Source organism: Grampus griseus (genome assembly GCF_964374135.1).
Source record: "Grampus griseus genome assembly, chromosome: 20".
NCBI classification, from domain to species: domain Eukaryota; kingdom Metazoa; phylum Chordata; class Mammalia; order Artiodactyla; family Delphinidae; genus Grampus; species Grampus griseus.
The window spans coordinates 39,025,369-39,039,615 of record NC_139014.1 but is presented as its reverse complement, the minus strand read 5'-3'; the positions used below and the strand labels follow the sequence as shown (position 1 = coordinate 39,039,615).

Here is a 14,247-nt window from a genome sequence, read left to right as displayed (position 1 = left end):
AAAGGCCTTCCAGGGAGGGACACTGGGGACAGAGGTGGAGTTGTCAGGTCGGGCCTGGGTTCTCAGCATTGCTTTGCTGTGTGTCCTAGAGCACGTCACCTCCCCTCTCTGGACTCCGGGATCTCACTGGTCCAACAGAGGGGCTGATGACCCGTGTGACTGGGCTCTTCTGCTCAGACACCCTGGCATCTGGTGCCTTGCTTGGGAGTGGAGGGAGCCCTCCTTCCGCCCAGCCATTGCTTGCTACCTACTGTGTGCAGCTCGCGCCCCGGAGCACAGATCAGTATGCGTAACGACAGCTAATACTTCCACAGCTCCCGTCCCAGGCACGTGACATGGTTAACTTAGGTACCCTCACGGCAGCCGGTAGGAGGAGGCAGCTGTCCCACTTTACAGATCAGAGGTGTCACTTAACGTTAGTAAGCGAAGGATAAGGGGGGTGGGGGCCAGCACCGAGCCCTCGGGCTGAGCACAGGTCAGAATTCCTCGGGGCAACGCCAGGCTGGTTGATTAACAAGGGGCTGGGCTCCCGGGCCTGTCAGTTGTCGGCGTTGTCAAGTGATGCCCAGCCCAGCTGAGACCCTTCCAGTGGGTGTGAGCTCTCTGGGCTGCGAGTCTCTGGCTGTTGGGACATGTTTATGTGGCCTCTCTGGTGGGTTGACCCCAGCCCTGTGCTCACCCGCTGTGCTGCCCTGCCTGCCGTGTAACTAGCACCGAGAGCCAGCTCCCGGGGGAGACGGCTTAGGCCGGGAGGCCCGGAGTGTGGAAGAGGCGTCTTTTCAAAGGTGACTGCAGGGGCCTCAGCCGTGCGGGCAGCAGATCACAGAAACTCAGGGCTCTCCCTCCAGCCCTCTGCCGTGCTCAGGAAGAGGCTGACGGGCCCACTCCCCCTGAGCCCCTGCCCCACGCCCAGTGGGGACCCTGCACACCTCGCGTCCCTCTGCCCTCAGGCATCCCCCCGCATGTGGACAAAGAGGCAGGGAGGGGGCTTGTCTGTGCTGAGCGGGGATCCAAACCCTGCGTGGCCGCCCCAGAAGCCTCTTCTTAGTGGGGAAACCCTAGATGCCAGGCTCCTGGGAGGGTCTGGAGCTCCCGGGAAGGGGGGCAAGGGGGGCAGGCCATCCAGACCAGGTTTCCAGACCAGGAAAACCGAGGCCTGAGGGAGCCTGTGCCTTGCCCTGAGGCATTCCACCAAGTCGGGGCTGAACCTAAAGGCCAGTGATGGGAAGCTGGCACAGGCGCGGCCACACACCCTTGGTGCCCAGTGCCCTGGCTGAGGCCGCATCTAACAGCGGGGCCGCCCTGGTGCTGCCCGCACAGGCTTCCTGGCTGCCAACCCCGACGCCGGGCCTACCTCTCTGAGCCTCCAGGGCTTTGTGACCACAAGGACGCCTCACCAGGTTGTTTGAGGATGAAAGCAGAGGAGACAGTGGCTGTAAAAGTGCTCTGAGCTAAGGAGAGGCACACGGTTGCAGCAGTAGCAGGAGTTATAAACGCCGGCCCTGGGCGGAGGGCGGAGGGCGGAGGGCTTGAGATGAGGCCACAGCTCGGGGCACGGAGGGGGTCTCTGGCCCAGCCTGCCCTTCTCGCCACCTCCCTGCTCTGGGGAAGGTGGCAGGTCCGCAGGGTGACGTGCCCAGGAGCCGGATGCTGTGGGACGGCCAGGCGTCTTCATGGGAAGGAATGTGTGACCCTGGCCACCTCATTCTCGCCTCCGAGCCCGCCCACTCCCAGCCTGGGCAGGTGGCCAGAGGCTCCTGTGGGCCCAGTCCTGGCCAAGTGTCACCTTGTCTAGAGCCTGCCTCCCTGCCTGCAGGCAGGCTGGGCCCAGACCTGTCTCGGGAGCACTTCCTTTGCTGGTAATCCCTGGCCCCACCCTCGGCGTCCGCTGCCCCTGCCCAGCTCTGCAGCGACCTGCCTTCAGGTCATGTGGGCCCAGGGTGTAGGTTGTGCCTGGTGGGGTCATACTTGTGACCAAGGGGGTGCTGGGCGCTAGGAGCCAGGCCTCGGCCCCAGCTCTGCCCCTGCACTGTAACCTTAGGCAGAGACACTGAGGTTCTGGGCCTCAGCCTTCTTGTCTGAAAAATGGGAATATCGTCATTTATTCGGCAGGGCTGCCGTGAAGAGTCAAGGAGGCTACGTGGGGGCAGGGCACTCGGTCACGAACTCCCTTCCTATCTGCGGGTGGGGCAGCTGCGGCCCCTCCCGTGAACCCCCAGCTCTGGTCTGAGTGCCAGGGGGCTTCCCTTCCCTCTCTGAGCAGTGGTCTGGCTGGGGACCCCCCCCAGTCTCCCCCTCCGGGCAGCCCCCCAGCCTGAACCCCTGAGCTCACACAACACATTCTGGAAACAGCTGCAGTATCGCTTGGGTCCCCTCCCAGTTTCCAGGTGAGGCGGGAGGACAGAACCTCCCTGACGCGAGGTTCCCAGCTGTCCCGAGCGTCCCCACCCGCCGGCTCAGCTGGGCCCCGACTCCCCCAGGCAGGGAACATGGGAACGAGTGCCCATACTACACGTGGGAACGGGCCTTGAGAAGACGACCCAACCCTCTCATCGCAGGGCCCGGGGCAGGCCACACCTGGGGGTGATGCCCAGGGCCGGTGGGAGGCAGGCCTCGAGGCTCACAGCCTAGCACGGGACCGGAGCTGTGAGATGCCTGGCTGATCCGAAAAGCTAGTCTGCTTTGTGTAGCTGAACTGGAAAAACCAGCAGCCACTTGGGCGAAGGCTGGACCCATTTCTGATGAACAAAGAATCCCCAGGCAGTGTGGTCACGGGAAGGCGCTGGGTGAGGGTTCCGGCTCACGCTAGACAGGCCAGCACTGGCTCCGATCTGGTGCCCGGGCCTCCTCCTCTCCCGACCTGCCTTCTCTGAGCCTGGCCTGGCTCTGGAATGGACTCAGGGCACTGCCTCTCAACGTTTGGCAACGTCCAGAGGTGTTTTTAATGGCCGTGGCATCTGGTGGGTGGCGGCCAGGGATGCTGTTCGACGGCCTACAATGCACAGGACAGCCGCTAACAGAGAACCACCTGGCCCAGAACGTCACAGAGCCAAGCGGCCTGGCCCAGGGGGAGAGCCAGGAGCCCCCAAGCCCTGCCCTGCCCCACCCCCTGCCCCCAAGGCTGCTTCCCATCTCAGCTTCACAACAGCCCGGGGGAGGCCAGGGTGAGTATTGGTCAGAGAGTGAAACAGGCCCTTTAGAAGAGAGCAGAGGTTGGCTGGCACACGGAGACATGGCTCTCTGTCCCTGACCTGGCCTGATCTTGCTGTCACCGCTCAGGCCTGCTCAGGATGGTCTCTGGGCCTCCCCACTCCCCCTCCGGCCCAGAAGGTGCGAGCAGACCCCTGGAGGGTGAAAGGGCCGCCAGGGTGCAGCTGCGGGTTGTCCTCAGTCCCAAGGGGCCGGACCCTGTCCACTGGGAGGCCCTGGGGCAGGTCACTCCTCTCCCCGAGCCGCCTGGCCATTGCATACGGCCGACAAGCCTGGCCTCCCTGGGCCTGAGTCCACACCATTCCAGATGTTCTCCTGTCCTCAGTGTCGGTCCCTCACTGGTCCCCCACCAGCCCCCCGAGAGGCAGGGATCACACTCCCGTCCCACTGCATGGCACAGCCCCCTCGTCCCCTCTAGTTTGGGGAGCAGCCACTGAGTGCTGGGCCCCTTCCCGGCCCCTCCCCTGATGCACTGAGTCTTCACAGCAGCCCTGAAGCCGGGGGTGGGCAGGCCCATTTCACAGACGAGAACCCCGAGGCGTGAGGAGGCCAGGTTGCGTTCGTTTGCGCCAGGACTGGAGCCTTGTTTGACCAGAGCTCGAGAGCGACCCACCTGCTCCAGTAGGAGCCTGGGCTTGTCCCCCCGGCTCCCACCAGCCCCGTGTGAGCACAGGAGGCCCCGTAGAGGTGTGGGGTGTGGTGCTGAGGCTAACCCCGCCCTCGTGCCCAGCACGGCCTGCCCTGTACACGCTTGGGGCAGATGCAGCTCTGCCATCCTCCCCGGACGTCCCCTCAGGGGCGATCACTGTGGCCCTCACATGTGAGGAAATGAGGCTCCAGAGGGTCTGGGGACTCGCCCAGGGCACCCCACTCGTCCTCCCCCTGCCTGCCACGTGCTCTGCTAGGGGCGTTCCAGGCTCAGAGACAATGCGGCTTTGTGGGATCCTCCAACTCTGCTCGCCCGAGCCCTGGCTCCTGAGACGTTACCTCATCTGGGCCAGGCCCCACGGGGCGGTGTCGCCCAGGAATAAACAGAAGCTGCAGAGCTGGGCTGCCGTTGGGCACAGGTGACAGGGGAAGGCCTCCCAGGATCTCTGCTCAGGCTTCCGGCCCCCAAGCGTGCTGCGCGTTCAGTACAGTCACAGACACTAATTGTCCTGGGCCGCAGCCAGCTTCCTGCTGTGCAGGCTGTGTGCAGACAGGCAGCCGGGGGAAGGGCGGGCAGGGGAGCCAGCCTGGGAGCAGAGGCGCATCTGCCTTCTGGGCCGGGCCCCACGGCCAGGCGGGCATCCATGGGACCTGCCCCTCACCCTCTGTGGGTACTGCCCTGAGGCTGCCCCGGCGGAAAGGTCCGGGACCTGTCACAGGCGGGACGGGCGCAGGAGCACCGAGGGCTGTGGGCTGGAGCGGAGATGGCCTCCAGTTCTCTCTTTTCTCCCCTCTGCCCCTGCCCAGACTCACATCCCTCAGGTGCAGAAGCCCCTCCTGTCCTCTTCCTCTGCTCCCTGTGTGTTTCATGCACATTCCCCGCTGGACGCCGGGACTGGACGGCTCTGACCCCTCACTCCCTGCTCTAAGCCCTCTGTGGCTCCCTACTGCCCCCGGGCCCCACCAGGCCCCTCAGCGGCCGTAGGGTCTTTCCTCGGCATCTGTCTGGGCCCGCTCTGCTGGCTCCTTTGCCCGCCCCCCTCCCCCCAAATCCTCCCATGTCTGAATCAGGCCTTTGTAGTCCTGGGTCTGGGGTGCTGCGTCCTCTTCCCACCCGGCCCGCTCTTCCTTGTCTGTCACACGTCAGCCCAGACGCCAGCCTTCCCGGGAGGCGCCCCACAGCTGGGGTCGTTACTTATCTGCTTCCCCCTCTCCTCCAACGAGGGATCTGTGTCACAGTCATGTCTGTGTCTGCGCTGGGGACCTCGGCAGGGGTCAGTGAACGAGTTAATAAGCTGGGGCCGGTGAGTGGGTGAGGGTCAGGGTTAGGGGATGTCGCAGAAGATGTAACAGACCAGCACCCCCCGCAGGCACAGACCCCTCTGAAGGGACTGAGGCTCCCGTCACCGGGGCCTACAAGGGGTTTCTGTCCTGGGCATGCGTCAGATCACTGGGGCTTATGTTAAAAACGGAATTCCTGACCCCAGTCCCCCCGAGTCGAACCTGGGGCAGCTGCGAGCCTGCGTTTCTAACACACTGCCTGGGCGATGCTTGCACCCCCGAGCCCAAGTCTGCTTCCTGCCCTGAGGTCTACGTTGGGGTGCCCTCAGCCGTCCCCTTGACTCTTGGGGGTCAGCCAGGCTTGCCCCGCCCATCCTGGGGTCCCTCCACCACAGGCTTTTCCCACCTGCCCCTCCCTTGGAACGAGCAGCTCTCCTGATGAAAGGGGAGCCAGCCCCTGGCCCACACACACCCACAGGCTTGCGCAGAGGGAGAGCCCTGATGCCCAGAGAAAGGCAGGAGGGGCCCAGCCTTGACACGGGCCATGCTGGGTGTGCGTATGACGCCTGGGAGACCCCCCCCACCCCGGCTCTCGGCTCCCCTGCCGTGGTTTCTCAGGGCCTTTCTAGCCTGCTCCTGAGCCGACGGCGCCAGCACAGGGAGGAGGGATGTGGCCATTCCCTGAGCTGCCCCTGGGTCCCAGGCAGGGGTCTGGCCCACGGGGAAGTAGGGGAGTTTGCCGGCATCCCTGCCCACAGTGCGCAGGGCTTAGGGGGACAGAGAGACAGTGGTGCGGGGGAGACCGGGGGCGAGGCCCGGCTGGTCACCCGTCCTGGCAAGGCCACTGATCTGCCCAAGTGCAAGACCTAGATTCCCTCAGGGCAGCCCCTCCCCTTCCCGAGCTGCACAGCCCCCCAGCCATCAGGGGGACCTTCCTGATGTGTCTGCATCCCCCTCCTGCTCGGGACCCTGCAGCAGCATTCTCCAGGCTGGCCCGCACACGGGGCCTGTCCGGCTGGGCTGCCCTGTGGACCCCTTCAGGCCACACCGAGACCATCCTGCAGCCCTTCATCTCCAGCCCCTGCCCTCCTCCCACCCCTACCCACATCGGCGCGTCCCCACACGCACCGCCCCTTTCCCCAGGCCCGTCGGCGATCCCCCGAATCCCTCCCTGAGCCCGGGCAGGGTGGTCAGTGCTGGGTCGTGTAACTCTGCCCCCTGTCTCCCAACACAGAATCTCAGGGTGCGGAGCAGCGGAGGGACCGAATTCTTCACGCGGTCGGCCACCAAGTTCAAGGGTGCCCTGGCCCAGAAGTTCATGTTCGTGGATGGAGACCGGGCCATCTGCGGCTCCTACAGGTGACTCTGGCTTTCTGGGGGCCAGGGGAGGGGCGGCTCCAGTTCCCAGCTGGTTTCTGCCCTTAATCCTGCCTTGTGACACCCCGGTTATTCCAGTTCACTGGTCCCCAGACTGCTGAGGTGTGAGTGGGGCTGGGCATGCCTGCACGCTGCCCACCCGTCTCGGAAGCAGGCAGAGCGACGCTTTTAGCCGTGAGACTGTTGTTCCTGCCTCGAGGTGTCAGCAGCCAGAGGTGGGCTGTGGGCCAGGCCGGCTGCGTCCTCCCAGGCCCACAGGGCGGTCACTTGGAGAGCTGCTCTCAGGGAGGGGCCAGGATGAGGACGGTGCGGTCTAGCTCTGCCAGCCCTGCCACGCAGGGGGCAGCAAGGCAGGGGCCATCCACGGCCACACGGGGTGGGCACAAGTCACTGTCCAGGCTGCACACCCGCAAGGAGCTTGCCACACAGGCGCTGCCTGAGGTCCCACACCGGGCCTGACGCTGGGGCTCGGGCCCCGTCGGGCCCCGTTCTCTGCCCCTGCTCGCTTCTCTTTAATCCCTTCTGTGGCCACAGTCTGATGGACGCTGGCCTGTGCGTGCATGGGGGTGGGGGGCTGGGGGCTGCTCCCTCTTCCCGGGCCCTGGGCCTTGCGCCTGACCAGGCTGCCGCCCTTTGTTGCAGCTTCACGTGGTCGGCTGCAAGGACGGACAGGAACGTGATCTCCGTGCTGTCGGGCCAGGTGGTGGAGATATTCGACCGGCAGTTCCAGGAGCTGTACCTCACATCACACGGCGTCAGCCTCAAGGACATCCCCATGGAGAAGGAGCCCGAGCCCGAGCCCGTCGTGCTGCACTCTGTGGTCCCGCAGGTGCCCTCGGGCACCATGGCCAAGAAGCTTGTCAACCCCAAGTACGCGCTGGTCAAGGCCAAGAGTGCTGACGAGATCGCCAAGTTGTCCTCCGAGCAGCGGGAGGCCTCCAGGACCCTGGGGGTGCGGGGCACGGCCCTAGCCGAGCTGCCGGGAGACCACCCCGAGCCGCCCCTGCCCATCCACCCGGGGCTGCTCAACCTGGAACGGGCCAACATGTTTGAATACCTGCCCACGTGGGTGGAGCCGGACCCGGAACCCGGCAGCGACATCCTAGGCTACATCAACATCATCGACCCCAACATCTGGAACCCCCAGCCCAGCCAGATGAACCGCATCAAGATCCAGGACACATCCCAGGCCAGGACCCAGCTGTGGAGGCAGAGCCAGGACTCCAGCCCCGCCCCCCAGCCCAGATCCCCCCAGGACGCGGTCCCAGCCGAGAACAGCCGCCCCCAGGGGGACACCGAGCCACGGCCTCCTGTGGCCAAGCCCCGCACAGTCCCGGTGGCAGACCTGCTTGCCCAGGAGGGCGGCGGTGTTGGCTGGGCCCTGGCAACCCCAGAGGGGCAGGCAGCCCACAACCGGACGGACCACGGGCTCCCCAGGACGGCAGGCCCAGGCCATGCCCCGCTTCAGTACCAGCTGTCTATGACCCAGGATGACCCCGACGGCGGGGGGCCGGTGGTCCCCAATGGGCTGGAGGGAGAGGAGGAGGAAGACGACGACGACTACGTGACCCTCAGTGACCAGGACAGCCTCTCAGGCAGCTCTGGCCGTGGCCCTGGCCCCGAGCGGCCCTCGGTGGTCTCCTCATCTGTGTCAGATGAGTGTTCTGAGGTGATGGAGCGCTCGGCCGCCCTCCGGAGCTGCCACTCAGAGCAGGTGGCCAACGGGTCAGCCCAGCCCCCCCGCCAACATCTGAGCACTCCCCACATGACCCGTGGGACCTTTGGTGGACCCCTGGGTGGCTCCTCGTGGGCCCAGGGTCAGGAGAGAGAAGAGGCAGGCGCTCTGAGGATGCAGGCCCCACACCTGGCAGACAAGGAGGCACAGGTGGGTCGGGGCCCCTGCGCACCGGGGTCCTGGGAGTCCCTCCCCCACGCGTGAGCACCCAAAGGTGCCGTCTGCTGGGCAGCCGCCTCCCCAGGTCATTACCCAGCATCCCATAAAGGCAACCTGAGCCAGCTACCAGGATCCGAAAGGAAACACACAACACACCCAGAGGTTTCAGGGGTGTGGTGTTATGTGGGTGGTCTGCTCCCTAGTTTGTGGATGAGGAGATGGCGGCGGCACAGAGATGTTCCTTCACACCCTGAGATCACACAGCAGTAGGTAGTCTTTGCCCGGACCTTATGTCAAGCCATCTCCATGTCGATCCCTTTGACTGTGGCCCTGGGGACCACTCCCCTCCCCGCTCCCCCAGGCCGGGAAACACCTTGGCTCTGTCCTTGACCTCTCCTCCTGGTGACCTCTGCACCCTGCAGCCAGCCCAGCCCCCAGGGCCCGTCCTACCTGGGAACAGCACACGGCTGATCATGCCCGGCATGATGATCAGGCCCATGGGCAGCATCTTGAGGTAGCTGGCCAGGATGGAGCCCCCCTTGGCGTGGTTCAGGTCCCTGGCGGACAGTGAGCGCTGCACGATGACCTGGGGGCAGGGGGAGGCAGTGAGCCCCAGCCTCCTCGGGATTTCTCGCCCGTGGGCCTCAGGGAGTGTGTGAGTTAGGTGCTGTCCCACTAGCCCGAGACCAGCCTGAGACAACCGCGCCCACCCTAACACCCAACAGCATCCCTGCCAGTTGTCTGAGCACCTGGGGCCAAGGTTCTCTCCGGGGACTCAGTCTCCCTAGCTGTCGAGGAGGGAAGGTGTTGGTCCTGAGCAGCCCGTCACCCTGGCAGTTGTCAGGGCGGGAGAAGACCCTGGGTGGGTAGGTTATCAGGGACACCCCCCCACCTCCTGCACCCTCACGAGAGGCTGGCAGGCTCATGCACGTGCCAAGAGCAGACGCTGGTTCCAACTGTGTCGTGTCCCTGGCAGAGGTCTGGGGCTTTAGGACCTGGGTTTGGGGAAGCTTGCGTTTCAGTAATGGAAGGAGCTAGAAGCTGCAGCATGAGGGCAACTCTTCATGTAGCCTCAGGCAGCTCCTGCCTGGGCCTCTGCTTCCAGATCTGCAGAATGGGAGGGGGGTAGTTGGAACTGATGGCATCTGAGATCCCTCCCAGTTCTGACACCAAAAAAAGAACAGCTTTACTGAGACGTGATTCACACACAGTTCAGCCACATAAAGTGTACACCTCCATGGTTTTTAGTATGTTCACAGAGTTGTGCAGTCTATAACTTTGAAATACAAGTATTTTTCCTTCGGTGTTCTGCAGTTTAAATCACCTCCTGCAATCCAGAAGTAGGAATTCTTTGTGATTTTAAGTTATTTTCCAAACACGCAGGTTTGACAGGTAGCTCCTAGCATCTCCCTCTAGACACAGCTCTTGGTGAAGCATTAATTACAGGGTGCCAGGGCAGGGCAAGCTCTAAAACAGATTTTTCTCTGGTAGATCAGGCAGGGATGGGGTCATTTTCAAAGCTCTCAGGGTGCAGCCCACTGAATCCACTAGAATATTCCTTGGTGTCCATTGGGAGACTCCACCCTCCCCGGCTCATCCTCCAGCACCTTTTCATCAACGGGAGAAAATAACCTGGGTTTACATCAAAGCAAAGGGGCTCCAGGGCATTCTGGGAAATAGTGGCTTGTAGCCTGTTCTCCATCAGAGGACCCCAGATGCTTTCTCTATGTGGTCTTTTCCATCTTTTCCCAAGGTCTTACCTGGCTGAAGATAGTCAGTACTTAATAGTCGTGGACCTAGTGGGCCATGCTCGATCTAATGTCTGACGCCTAGGGAACAGTTAACATCCAACGGAACAAATGCAGACTCATCATGTCAGGCGTAGGAGTGGAAACAGCCTTTGTTTTAGGAGGAACCTGTTTCCACCACTGTACTCGAACTCCCTCCACTTTCACAAAAGTGGTTTTTGTAAAGGCCCAAAATTGCGTGTGTCCATCTCAGAGGCCCCTTAGTGCTCATTTGTGTTTAGGGTCCTTAAGAGAAACTGTCGTGTGTTTCTTCAGAGGCCCATCTAAGTGTCTCAGAGAAAATGAGATGAAAATCGTACTCCTGTAATGGAGCTCTGGATCAGAGGTGATTATCCCTCAAGATTTAGGCTTCTGAGCAGTTTGTCATATTCACCTCAAGGTCCAGAAGCGAAGGCATGCCCTTGGAGGTGTGCTCACTCGCACTTACTGTGGAGCGCAGTCCCACAGAGGCTGAATAGCACTTGGATGTTGGCTGGACCGCGTCTAAAAATAGAACTCTGGGACTTCCCTGGCAGTCCAGTGGTTAGGACTCTGTGCTTTCCCTGCCGAGGGCGTGGGTTCAATCCCTGGTCGGGGAACTAAGATCCCACAAGCCCCGTGATGCAGCCCAGGGGAAAAAAAAAAAAAAAAGAACTCTGACCTGCCCGGGAAGCCACCCCGTTACGTACAATAAACAGCTCTCAGAGCCACGCAGGAAGGCCGACGGTTATCTCCAGTAACCGCTGAGGAGGCTGCACGATGACTGCTCTAACAGTTAGCCCCAGGTGGCCAGGACCTAATCAGTAACTGACAGCATCTCTAACTTTTGTCCCCTGCTCGCTTCCTACCCGCACCAATCACAGGGTCGCCCCACCTCCCGTGTCCCCGGGCCGCGGCCTCCCATCAGGGCCTCCCATCAGGACCTCTGCAGAACTCTCTGGCTCATCTGCCTGCCTTTCAGCCTCTGCCAAATGTGAGGGACGGAAGCTGCCTCCCGTTTGCTGTAGCTCAAAATAAACTGCCTTTGCTTTTCTTAATTAAAAAAAAAAAAAAAAAAAAAAAAATGACAGGGTGCCCGGGCTGGCGGCGTGGGGTCTGCAGGGCAAGCTGATTCCAGTCCTGCCTCTCCGCCAGCTCCTGTGACGTGCCGTAAGTCCTTTCCTCGCTTGGGGCCTCAGTCTCCCCGTCTAGACAGCTTCTCTGGAGACCCTTCCCCTGTGATGTCCTGTGATTACAAGAGCCCAGGGCCGCGCTCCCCGCGGGAGAGAAGAGTTTCCCTAAATCCCTGCGTGTCTTCCCTTATTTTGCTCCGTGCTCTTGGCGGCCAGCCCCGGGAGGTGGGCGGGACAGCCGTGGTCGCCCCATTGTACAGCTGGAGAAGCTGAGGCTCGGTGCCCCAGCAGGCAAGGCCGGGGCCTCCCCGGCAGCACCCTCCCAGTGCCTCTCTGCACAGGCCCTGCCGGAGGCCAGCTCCCTCTCCCGGCCCGGCCACTGGACCTCCCCGAACCGCTCTGTCCTCGCCTGCAAGATGTGACATGACCCCCGACCTGCAGGGTTGCTGCAAATCCTGGATGAGGCCGCGTGTGGACGGCCAAGCCCGTGCCCGGGTGGCCGGCTGCGAGTCACCAAGTTTAGGCGTTCATCAGGGCCACCTCAGGGTCAGCCACGGCCCTGTGCCGCCCAGGAGCATTTGGACCCCTTGGCTGTGAGATGGGGACAAGAGAGCCCACGGGAACACCGGGAGAAACGAGGCAACGGGGCCCATGCACTTGACACTGCACCTGACCTGCGCGGGAGCCTGAAAAGTGGTGGCCGCCACGAGGACTGACCCAGCTGCTGCCTGAAAGACAGCCCGTCTGAAACTGCAGCAGCGGCAGGTGACGCGAGGAGCGCCGGCACCACGGGAACGGGCAGGCCCCAAGGCCCCTCGGGTCTGTGCGCCTCCTGGGGGTGCTGACTGAGCGGCTGAGGTCGGGGAGGGGTGTGGCAGCTCTCTGCCCACCGGGCCTCTGCCTCCTGTTTATTGGGTTTGCTGGGCTCTGATGTCGCCTACGCACTGTGGCTGAGCTGGGAGACACTGAGAAGCCTAAAGAAAACGAAAAGCGCCCGTGGCCCCGGCACACAGAGCTGCCGCTTGCCGCTGGCCACACCGTGGGTGTCCCGGGGGCTGAGGAGAGTCCTGCCAAGCCCCCAGGGCCCAGGAGGTCGGTACCACGCAGGCGGGGGTTCTGGTCCAAGGCCCAGCAGTCGCCCAGGCAGACCCAGCCTGAGCAGGACGATGCGGGGGGGGAAGGCACTCTGGACCACCTTGGGGTCAGCTGCCTCCTTGTGTGACCTTCTTATCCAGGAGGCAAGCCCAGTCCAGCCCTGACCTCCAGGCCACTCACCTGGCCTTCATGGGAGAATCTCCTGAATGCTGCCCCACCCAGAGACGCCAATGCCATGCCAGGCCATGCTGGGTGGGGAGGGAGTGAGAGGTGCCCTGGGGCAGAGGGGCCCCGGCTGGCCCACAGGGCAGTCTAGACACTTCCCCGCATGCCCTCCACCGCCGGCCTTTCAACCAGCCCCTCGCTCACCCAGGCCGGCGGCCCCCAGGCCCCCCAGGGGTGCTAGGCAGACACCTGTGGTGGGCGCAGCCTACAAGGGACTCTCCGGCACCATGTCACAGATGGGAAAACTGAGGCCCAGCCTCCCAGGGTTCCTGGACCCTCCCAACATAGATTGCCTCCCGCCGTCACAGCCCAGGCAGGGTCTCCCAGCGAGCACACAAAACACCTGTGCTCGGGAGCTGCAGAGCGCTCCTCGCCGGGCAGGCACTCCACCCTGGGCCTCAGCGTTCTGGCCTGTGGATGGGGCCGCCAGGCCTGCCTCGCAGGGAAGCTGCCCCCCTTCACCCCACAGTGACTGGCTGGGTCGACTCTTGGGCTGGCTGCCTCGCTCCTGGGTGGGGCCCTCGAGGCCACGGGTCCAGAGGCGAGGACGGTCATCAGGCCCGTGCCCGCTGAGGCTCTGGTGCTCACGAGGCCCCTTCCCGCCCAAGTGCCACCTGGAGCTACCCGTGGCCCTCGAGGCAGGCAGGGTGGGGGCATCGTCTGCTTCTGCCCAGAGAGGGAGCAGGGCCGCCTGGTGCCACCTGGTACGTGCCCAACTTGGGAAGGCCTAGAGTCAGACTCCGGAGGAAGACCTAGCCGCCACACTCACCACACACGCGGGCGCAGGGGGAGGCACTGTCTCTGGCATCCCCGTCCGTCCCTCTTACGGAGAATGTGGAGGAGGGGGGCGGGGCATGGGGAAGAGTAGGCGCTGGCCTTAGTGCGACCTCGCAGGCGGACCGTTCCCCTGGGACACGTGGGGAAACCGAGGCACGGAGGACTGGAAGATACTTGTCTAGGACCACCCGTTGGTGAGTGGCAAGGCCAGGAAGCAAACCCAGGTGTGCCGGCTGCAGCCTGCCTGGCAAGGGCCCCTCAGGAAGGGGCAGAGCTGCCCCAGCCCCTGGGTCTCACTCACTCTGCTCTCTCTCTCCCAGGGCCAGCGGTTCCACCACTACCGAGTCCCTAGGGATAAAGATGCCTTCCCGCAGCCGTCGAGGACCCTGGGACCCCCGCAGTACCGCCCCGCCGCCAATGGCGCCCAGAGCTCTGGCAGGAAAGCGGGCCCGGCTGTGGCAGCTCCCCAGCACTGGCAGGCCAAGGGTGGCCCGGAGCCCTGTGAGCTGCCGGGTCCTGGGACCCCAAGACTGGCCCGAAACGCCAGCCCCCAGGCCGACGTCAGGGCCGCCGAGGAGCATTCCAGCCCCTTCGGAATCCCGTACTCCAAACTGTCCCAGTTGAAGCACCTGAAGGCCAGGATGGGTGGCCAGTGGGCTTCATCCGACTCTAAACGGCAGGCCCAGGCCCCCCGGGACTGCAAGGACCCCTAACACCTCGTGCCCGGGCCTGAAGCCACGCCATCCACGGCTTCCACCCCAGCCCGGGCTCACCGCGCAGGTGTTCCCTGGCCGCCCTGACCTCCAGAGGCACCCTGGAAGAAAGGAAGGGAGGGAGGGCG

The 14,247-nt window shown here is 63.6% G+C and overlaps 2 protein-coding genes across 5 annotated transcripts in view; one reads left to right on the top strand and one right to left on the bottom strand.

The window, feature by feature from the left end:
• The window catches only part of FAM83G (family with sequence similarity 83 member G), a gene marked incomplete at both ends in the record, with an annotated part of 29,029 nt that extends 14,910 nt beyond the window's left edge, over positions 1–14,119 (top strand). The window contains 3 exons of the mRNA XM_082679319.1: positions 6,374–6,498; positions 7,159–8,401; positions 13,727–14,119. Coding sequence (XP_082535445.1) covers positions 6,374–6,498; positions 7,159–8,401; positions 13,727–14,119 — 1,761 coding nt within the window. The remainder of the gene's footprint in view (positions 1–6,373; positions 6,499–7,158; positions 8,402–13,726) is intronic.
• Positions 1–14,247, bottom strand: part of SLC5A10 (solute carrier family 5 member 10) — a gene marked incomplete at its 5' end in the record, with an annotated part of 54,916 nt that overhangs the window by 30,072 nt on the left and 10,597 nt on the right. For all 4 annotated transcript variants that reach the window (XM_082679320.1, XM_082679321.1, XM_082679323.1 and 1 more), the window contains one exon: positions 8,861–8,996. In XM_082679320.1, coding sequence (XP_082535446.1) covers positions 8,861–8,996 — 136 coding nt within the window. The remainder of the gene's footprint in view (positions 1–8,860; positions 8,997–14,247) is intronic.